This window comes from Limanda limanda, chromosome 2 (assembly GCF_963576545.1).
Source record: "Limanda limanda chromosome 2, fLimLim1.1, whole genome shotgun sequence".
Lineage (NCBI taxonomy): Eukaryota > Metazoa > Chordata > Actinopteri > Pleuronectiformes > Pleuronectidae > Limanda > Limanda limanda.
The window spans coordinates 2,394,141-2,404,401 of NC_083637.1; the positions used below are offsets into that span (position 1 = coordinate 2,394,141).

Here is a 10,261-nt window from a genome sequence, read left to right on the forward strand (position 1 = left end):
CCAAATGCTCAAAAGGGGTTTTAGGGTTTTTGGGTAATTGGTGTTTTACTTCTGTTTCGCTGTGTAAAGATAAAAGGAAATGTTCATATTTTGGCTTTAAACGGATTCAGATTATTGACCTTTGACCTTTGACTCAACCAGGAAAGTCCCACCTGGCCGTGGTGCAGCGAGTGAACAACGAGGGAGAAGGAGATCCCTTCTACGAGGTGATGGGCATCGTCACGCTGGAGGACGTCATCGAGGAAATCATCAAGTCGGAGATCCTGGACGAGACCGACCTCTACAGTGAGAACACACACACACACACACACACACACACACACACACACACACACACACACACACACACACACACACCTCCTCACATGTGACCGCTTCTCCAGTGGAGCTCAGGGAAACGAACAGGAAACAGATGGACCACACCAAAGATCTGTTTGGGATGTTCTCACTGTCTGTGTGTGTCTTTGTGTGTGTCTGTGTGTGTCTGTGTGTGTCTGTGTGTGTCTGTGTGTGTCAGCTGACAATCGTACCAAGCGCCGTGTCTCTCACCACGAGCGGAAGCAGCAGGACTTCTCCATCTTCAAACTGTCGGAGAACGAGATGAAGGTGAAGATTTCTCCTCAGCTGCTCCTGGCGACGCATCGTTTCCTCTCCACAGGTGAAGACCGGCTTCAGATCACATCATCATCGGCTGAGAGACGTGAACATGAATCACAGAATCTCTCTCTCTCTCTCTCTCTCTCTCTCTCTCTCTCTATTCCTCCCTCCATCAGAGGTGGAGCCCTTCAAGCCGTCTCACATCTCCGAGAAGATCCTGCTGAGGCTGATCAAACATCCCAGCGTGGTGCAGGAGGTGAAGTTCGACGAGAAGAACAAGCGAGCGCAGCAGCACTTCCTGTTCCAGCGCAACAAGCCGGTGGACTACTTCCTCCTGGTGCTGCAGGTACGAGCAGCGCTGAGGAGAAGAAGGTCACGACTAGGGTTGCAAAATTCCAGAAATATTCAAAGTTGGAAACTTTCTATGGGAATTAACGGGAATTAACGGGAATTAACGGGAATTAACGGGAATTAAAGGGAATAAACTGGAAATGTTGTAGGTAATTTATACTAACTATATTAACCTTGTCATATACAGACATTAATATAAACATTTTGTTGTGTCATAGGCTGATTTGAGCCCTGAGGAAACTTTGGGCACTTGACTATATGCTTCTGCATCGTTGTGTCATTCTTAACATAGGTCTTTGCACAGTATTTGCAAATGTTCACAGCCTTTCCTTCTACATTGGATGGGGTGAAATGTCTCCACACATGAGAGAGTGCACGTGGCATTGTTCTGTAGAATAAGATGAGAAAAAAGTTTGTATAAAAACACTAATGCAATGCCAGAGATATAAATAGTTAGACAAACAATTGGAATCGTCTGTAAACATATTTTACAATTGATGGATAAATGAATGGAAATAGTCTAGATGAACAGATGAACAATCCTCAATCAGCATGCTAATATATTTTCCCAGTAATATCATGGAAACTTACCTGACTAGTCCTGCACTCTACAGCAGGCCTCAGTAGCCCTGCTGTAGAGTGAAGCATGCTGGGAGTTATCTGTGCATGTGATGGAAGAATGCACAGTGGAGGCTTGAAACTCAACGTTCCATACATCTTTAAAATAGAGTTTTGAATGATGTTTTTATTGCTCAGCGTTAAATTTGCATAGTTTTTTTTTTTTTTCAAAATTCCCAAAATCCCCAAGCTTAATATTCCCGTGGAAAGTTTCCGGAAAGTTTCCGGAAATTTACCGAAAAACTTACGCCCCTTTGCAACCCTAGTCACGACCTCCAGAACAAGCTGCAGAACACCGACAGGTCAGATCTGATCCTCTGGTTCCTCCTCAGGGTCGAGTGGAGGTGGAGTTCGGGAAGGAGGCGCTGAGGTTTGAGAACGGAGCCTTCTCGTACTTCGGGGTTCCGGCCATCATGCCAGCAGGTACAGATGTTCAGATCCACATGTGCAGCTCTACACGCCGCCTGCAGATTAGATTAGATTCAACTTTATTATCATTGCACAGTACTTATACAAAGAAATGCAGTTTAGCATCGAACCAGAAGTGCAAAAACAGGCAGTAAAAGTGCAGAGTATTGTGCATATTAAAGTGAAAATGTAAATAAATAAATTTTCATTTTATTTTATTTCATTTTTATGTGTATTCTTTTGTCTGGTTGCTTGTTTCTTATGTTTACTGTATTTGTAACTTGCTCTTCCTTGAAAGGAAAAAAAAGAAAATCCAATAAACACATTTTGAAAAAAAAAAAAAGTAAATAAATAAGATCTGTACAGTAAGAAATATATATGGAATATTACAGTATTAACAGGAATCGTATGATATAAGAACGATGAATACACTATGAGCAGGATAAAAATATAAATATATATAAATATGAAAACACTATAGGCGGGATATACAGCATATGTGTAGACATGATGTTGCCACAGCTCCGCCTCCACGTGGTGATTCCATTGACAGTGTTGTGGGGGGGGTGTGTGTATTTAAAGTCTGTGCTTCCTCTGCAGTGCACCGGTCCCCCTCTCGCAGCAGTGGGCTGGACCGCTCCGAGTCCATGCTGTACGGTGGGGGGGGCAGCATGGGCCAGCTGAACGGGGGGGGGAACGTCTACCTGCCGGACTACTCGGTGCGACAGCTCACACACCTGCAGATCCTCAAGGTAACAGCTCGGGGGTCACATGACCTCAGCCGGGGGTCAAGTGACCTCAGCTCGGGGGTCACGTGACCTCAGCCGGGGGTCACGTGACCTTTGGGAACAACGGGTTTCAGATTTCCGAACTTTAAAACGATATCACTCAGTATTTGTGGAGTCGACAAATATGTCCGGAAATGGCTGATGTCAAAATATACGTTAAATAAATTTCTCCAGAGACATTTTCTGTGATTTTGGTTACTGAATATAAATAATCATAGTGTTTATTAAGAAAAAACTAGGTAATAATATTTACCTTGTTTAATTCCACAGTCAGAACCAAGTATTGGAACTAGGGCTGGGCAAGTTAACTCGTTTTAATCGAGTTAACTCAAGTGATGAGTTAACTCGATTGTTTATCCGCCAATTATTTTCTTTTTTCCTGTTCTGCAGCAGTCAGCAACAGACTTTCACAAAATAAAAGCCTGACTTTCACAATAAAACAATAAATAATCAAACCTGAGTTAATGCGAGATAAAATAATTAATCGAGTTAACTCATCACTTGAGTTAACTCGATTGAAACGAGTGAACTTGCCCAGCCCTAATTGGAACCTGTTCTTCTTCTCTGGATCCAGTATTTGCAGATGTTCTTCGAGGCCTCACTCATCCATTGTCTTGTTTTATTATTTTATTATTTCTCTGTTGGTAAATTGAAGGAACCAGTTTTTTACCAGTTGTTGATTCGTACGATGACTTTGTGTCAGATCACTCGGAGCCACTATCAGAACGCCCTGACCGCCACCCGCATGGACAGCTCTCCTCAGACCCCGGACGCCGACGCTCGGCCCACAGAAGGAAACACGCCGACGCCAGAGCCGCCGCCGCCAACGATGACGGAGCACGGCGCCACTCTGACCCCCCCGACCGTGACCCTCATGCCTCCGCCCCGGGAGCACTGCCGGCCCAGCTCGGCCAGAGCCCACGGGACGCACGCCGGCGTCCTGCAGAGCACGTCGCTGCAGAACGAGAAGAACCGCATCGTCCGTGAGTAGCCGTCGCCACAGGGGGCAGTGTCCTCGTGTTGTGACTAGGGTTGCAAAATTCCTGGAATATTCAAAGTTGGAAACTTTCCATGAGAATTAACGGGAATTAACGGGAATAAACTGGAAATGTTGTGGGTAATTTATACTAACTGTATTTACCTTGTCATATACAGACATAAATATGAACATTTTGTTGTGTTATAGGCTGATTTGAGCCCTGAGGAAACTTTGGGCACTTGACTATATGCTTCTGCATCGTTGTGTCATTCTTAACATAGGTCTTTGCACAGTATTTGCAAATGTACACAGCCTTTCCTTCTACATTGGATGAGGTGAAATGTCTCCACACATGAGAGAGTGCACGTGGCATTGTTCTGTAGAATAAGATGAGAAAAAAGTTTGTAAAAAAACACTAATGCAATGCCAGAGATATAAATAGTTAGCCAACCAATTGGAATCTTCTGTAAACATATTTTACAATTGATGGATAAATGAATGGCAATAGGCTAGATGAACAGATGAACAATCCTCAATCAGCATGCTAATATATTTCCCCAGTAATATCATGGAAACTTACCTGACTAGTCCTGCACTCTACAGCAGGCCTCAATAGCCCTGCTGTAGAGTGAAGCATGCTGGGAGTTATCTGTGCATGTGATGGAAGAATGCACAGTGGAGGGTTGAAACTCAACGTTCCATACATCTTTAAAATAGAGTTTTGAATGATGTTTTTATTGCTCAGCGTTTAATTTGAGTAGTTTTTTTTTCAGATCTGAGTTTGTGTGTCATGGATACGCAAAGCCTCACGTGTGTGTGTTTGCTGCAGGGAGTAAATCTGACGGCCAGAAGAGTCCGAGTGACTCGGTGTTCCTCAGGATGGACGAGATCCCGTACATCAGAGAGGACCGGGCGGAGAGCGACACACACACAGGTGCTGTACACAACAATACTCACAACTCATTAACTGTTCACTCTGCTTCATGGTTTTGAACGAACATTTTATGACTGTTAATGAAGATGGACGACAGGAGAGCCCCCTGGTGGCTGGCTGTAGTATAGGTCATAAACCGAACTCCTCCATGTTAGCAGATCAGACGTGGACCTTAGATACATGTTTTTAAAAGATGGTTTCTGTCATTTTAGCTCGTTCTTTTCACACTGATGGAAGTCTCTCTCTCTCTCTCTCTCTCCCTCTCTCTCTCTCTCTCTCTCTCTCTCTCAGACATGGCCTGCGTTCCCATAGAAACGGACACATCTCCTTTCATCAGCAGCAGCATGTCGCTGAGCGGCTCAGAGGAAACACTGGGCAAGAAACTCCTGCTCAAACTCAGTCAGTCTCACACTCACATGCATGCACACACACACACACACACACACACACACACACACACACACACACACACACACACACACACACACACACACACACACACACACAAACACACTTCTCTCATAATGCATTCCCTAACCACTCACCCGAACCCTTAAATCAAGTCTTAACCCTCAGTCAAGCCTTTGAAATTGTGAGTATGAGCCAAAATCTCCTCACAATGATGGTATTGAACTGTAGAAAGACGTGCGCACAAACACACAAAAACACACATACACACACACACAATCACGCCACTTATTCAACAGCATCTTCTATACTCTCTCTCTTTCTCATTGGCTTTGATTCATATGCAAACTCAGTCTTTCTCTGTCACACACACTCTCTCTCTCTTACACACTCTCAAACACACGCACACACATACACACTCTCTATCCCTCTCTCTTTCTCTCACACTCGCTCTCTTACACACTCTCAAACACACACACAGACACACACACACACATACACGCACACACTCTCTCTCTCTCTCTCTTTCTCTCACACACACACATACCACTTATTCAAAAGCATCTTCTATACTCTCTCTCTATTTCTCATTGACTTTGATTCATATGCAAACTCAGTTTTCTCTGTCACACACACACACACTCTCTCTCTCTCTCTCTCTCGTTCTCTCACAAACTCTCAAACACACACACACACACACACACACACTCTCTCTCTCTCTCTTTCTCTCACAAACTCTCAAACACACACACACACACACTCTCTCTCTCTTTCTCTCACAAACTCTCAAACACACACACACACTCTCTCTCTCTCTCTCTCTCTTTCTTTCACAAACTCTCAAACACACACACACACTCTCTCTCTTACACACTCTCAAAAACACACACACATACACAAACACTCTCTCTCTCTCTCTTTCTCTCACAAACTCTCAAACACACACACACACACACTCTCTCTCTTACACACTCTCAAACACACACACCCACACACACACACACACACACACATACCACTTATTCAAAAGCATCTTCTATACTCTCTCTATTTCTCACTGACTTTGATTCATATGCAAACTCAGTCTTTCTCTGTCACCCACACACTCTCTCTCTTACACACTCTCAAAAACACGCACACACATACACACTCTCTATCCCTCTCTCTTTCTCTCACACTCGCTCTCTTACACACTCTCAAACACACACACAGACACACACACACACATACACGCACACACTCTCTCTCTCTCTCTCTTTCTCTCACACACACACATACCACTTATTCAAAAGCATCTTCTATACTCTCTCTCTATTTCTCATTGACTTTGATTCATATGCAAACTCAGTTTTCTCTGTCACACACACACACACTCTCTCTCTCTCTCTCTCTCGTTCTCTCACAAACTCTCAAACACACACACACACACACTCTCTCTTACACACTCTCAAAAAACACACACATACACACGTATACACACACTCTCTCTCTTTTTCTCTCACACACTCTCAAACACACACACACAAACACTCTCTCTCTTACACACTCTCAAAAACACACACACATACACACATATACACACAGTCTCTCTCTCTCTCTTTCTCCCACAAACTCTCAAACACACACACACTCTCTCTCTTACACACTTTCAAAAACACACACACACATACACACACATACACAGACTCTCTCTCTTTCTCTCACACACTCTCAAAAACACACACACACATACCACTTATTCAAAAGCATCTTCTATACTCTCTCTCTATTTCTCATTGACTTTGATTCATATGCAAACTCAGTCTTTCTCTGTCACACACACACACACACACACACACAAACACACAGACACACACACACACACAGACACACACACACACACACACAGACACACACACACACAGACACACACACACTCTGTATTCTCGTGTTGCTTCTCGAACACAGCGTCTGTCACTTGCTGTTTGATCGATGCTCGATACAAACAGTCCTATTTGTATTTGAGGGTAAATTCTTTACTTTGCTGCCTGATCCTCGAACAACACTTTCAATTTTTCATAACTTAAAAATCTCGTCTCGTCCTCAGGTCACAGGAAGAGGAAAAAATCTCGTGAAGGAGACAAAACTCCGGAGGACACTTCGGAGCAGCCGCTGGTGAGAACCTAGCGGAGACGTGAACTCTCCATCTTCTTCTGATGGTTCTTTAAGTTGTTTGTAAAGACGATGAAGACTATCAGAGTTTTATCTGAGAACCCCCGCCCCCCCCCCCCTCACCTGGACTCTAATAGACAGGTGCAGCTTCTGCAATATGCCTTGAACTGTTGCCTCTCCGCCTGCAGGCTGCAGATGCTCGACTGACTGCGAATGTAAAACGATTTCTAGAAACAAGTTGAATTTTTTTTAGTTTTTTTGTTTTAATACTCTTTTTATTGTTTTTTTTTACCGTTTTGTGACGACAAACATTAGAAAAACAAAACAGACAACAAAACAAACAAAACAAAAAAGTCCCACCCCAAACTAACAATGACCACTGCAATATATATCCTTACACATATATATATATACATACACATATACATACACATATACATCCATGTATACACAAACATACATACATACACAATCAGCAGGATGACAGGAGATAGTAAAAGATTATGAGTTATGGTTTCTGTAAGAAGGAATGCACCGGATCCTCCAAAACTTGACTGATTTGTGTTTGAGGTCATGAGTCAACTTCTCAATATGAAAAAGAGCAGAAATCTGTGATATCCACATGTCGACTGTAGGGACCTGGGGAGTCGACCACCTCAGCAAAATACATATTTTAAGGCCAGAAATAAAAGAATAATCAACAGAGAATTGGTGTCCGCATCAGAGAGATTGTCTAGGGTATGACTGAGGAGACAGAAGGAAGAAGTCAGCAAAAATAATTTACCGGTGACCTCCTGAATTACAGAGAGTACCCCCTTCCACAAGTTGAGTTTTGCTACGTGCTCCGCCCCCTCCTCACATGCTCCGCCTCTCCAGTGGAGCTCCAGGAAACCAACAGGAAACAAGATGGACCACACCAGAGATGTTGTGGTTTTGTACGTTCTGCTCCAAACATCAGGGGAAACCCGGAGAAACCTCAACAAGTGAAATGTGAAATACCTGCTTCTGTGTTGCTGCGTTTTATTTTCTGATTAGATTCAAATTACAATTGTATAAACAGTCGTTAATTTCCCTACTTCTTATTTATTGAGAAAGAAAGGATTTAAAGTAAATCCAGACTCAGAGGCTGCTCATGAAGACATGAAGACCGTCCCACTGCGAACGCTTCTGTAGATTTGCTCCTCCTGTAGATCAACCTTGAAATTACACGTTATAAAGAAATTGGTCAACGTGAAGATTGTGTTTATGACTTCAAGCCTGTAGAAAACGTCTTGTGTAGACGAACTCATAGATATATATATAAAGACTAGATGTCTCCATCTTGCTAGAGTGATCTCGTTCACCCATAACATTGTGTTGTAGTGGTACTTACTTTTTAAATAACCATAACTTGCTCAATTTTCACCGATTTTTAAACGGTCTGGTTCGTTCTAAACGTCAGAGATGTAGATATGACACTGCATAAATTATTGATTTTTTTAGAAAATAACATAATTATTCATAAGTACACAGTGTCATATCTACATCTCTGACGTTTATAATAAACCAAACCGTTTAAAAATCGGTTGAAAATTGAGCAAGTTATGGTTATTTACCAACACAATGTTATGGGTGAGCGAGCAACCTCTGGCAAGATGGCCGCCATGTGCGGACGTTTGTCTCCGTTGGCCGGCAACGCAGACGAGTCATCTAGTCTTTATACATCTATGGACGAACTGGTGAAATCCGTCTGCAGAATCACCTTTAGAATCAATGCTCCTTTAAATCCGACAAAACGATAATTTTAACCCCCAGAAACAAAGTGGGCGGATCCCTCAGGAGCCAACCAATCAGGGTCCACTGCCCTTTAGTGACGACCCCTTTTTATAAGAGAGATTCTGATGATTCATCTCAACAGATCAGCTATTCATACACACGTTAAAACACCAGGGGGCATTCCGACTTGCCCGTAGTGCAGCTCTGTTGCTAGGCGACAGCGATAAGGGCGGGACCATGTCCTCTGAGGGACACGCCCCTGGATTGTGACGCAGCTTCTGAGTCTGTGACTGTCCAGATGTCAACTAGTGACTGATTGTCCCCCTTGTTATCGGGTCTGATTGGATTTGTTTATTTGTTTTTTAAGTTTTATCTTTCTTTCTACTTTTGTTTATTTTGCTCTAACACACACAAACTTTATTTTTCCAGAGACGTCTCCTGCTGACTCCTCCTCCTCCTGTCTTTATTCTGACCTCTTGTATTATTTTTTGAGATTATTTCATGTAGATTTTATCCTTTGTAAAAAATGTATTTGTTTCCTTTCCAACCTAAAGAAAATATCCGACTGGAGCTTTCTGGTTTTCTGGTTTTCATCTCATCAAACTGTTTTTAATTAATCATCACCAGAGCTGAAACTCTTTTTTTATTAGATCCATTCAATAATACTTGATTGTTGTCCTTTTCTTTATTGGAGCAAACACAGTTTCTGGCTGAAGGTTCTGTTCAGGCCCAGATGTCTTAAAGGAGTAAGACCTTATTGGGTTTATTCGACATATTCACACGGCGGCCATTTAAATACAGACTTAAATAAATGGGTCCAAAATGTCCTTTGATTTTTCAGAGTTAAAATCTGTTCCCGCCCAACAGAATGAATCCCCATGTTGGGCTGCAGGGGGCGCTGCTGTTCAGTGACAGTTACATCGTGACGCTTTAAAGATCGGACACTGAAGCCTGATGTGTCCAAAACCCGAATAGGTGTTTTCTGTGCTGCCCCCTGGTGGCGCGGAATTTGAGTGCACACTGAGCCTGTAGCAACACACGAGAGCAACAAAACCTCTGCAGGAGTTGCTGTATTAAAATTTGACCAATCTTAATAACTCAATACTGAAAACTCGTGATGAGAATGTCGCTTCAGATTCTGAACAAAAACAAAACCCACAAATTGAACATGAATATTGAAACTCACCTGACACATGGATCCTGCACTGAGCTCCACACACTTTGTTTGTTATCTAATTCAAACTTTACGCTGTAATAATTTGTAGAATATTG

The 10,261-nt window shown here is 42.8% G+C and overlaps 1 protein-coding gene across 1 annotated transcript in view; it reads left to right on the forward strand.

Moving 5' to 3' along the window:
* The window catches only part of LOC133016472 (metal transporter CNNM1-like), a 12,922-nt gene extending 5,673 nt beyond the window's left edge, over positions 1–7,249 (forward strand). The window contains exons 2-10 of the mRNA XM_061083510.1: positions 142–285; positions 518–658; positions 774–943; positions 1,899–1,989; positions 2,575–2,726; positions 3,466–3,745; positions 4,571–4,675; positions 4,967–5,074; positions 7,170–7,249. Of these exons, the coding sequence (XP_060939493.1) occupies positions 142–285; positions 518–658; positions 774–943; positions 1,899–1,989; positions 2,575–2,726; positions 3,466–3,745; positions 4,571–4,675; positions 4,967–5,074; positions 7,170–7,249 (1,271 nt within the window). The remainder of the gene's footprint in view (positions 1–141; positions 286–517; positions 659–773; positions 944–1,898; positions 1,990–2,574; positions 2,727–3,465; positions 3,746–4,570; positions 4,676–4,966; positions 5,075–7,169) is intronic.
* Positions 7,250–10,261: the final 3,012 nt, after the last annotated feature.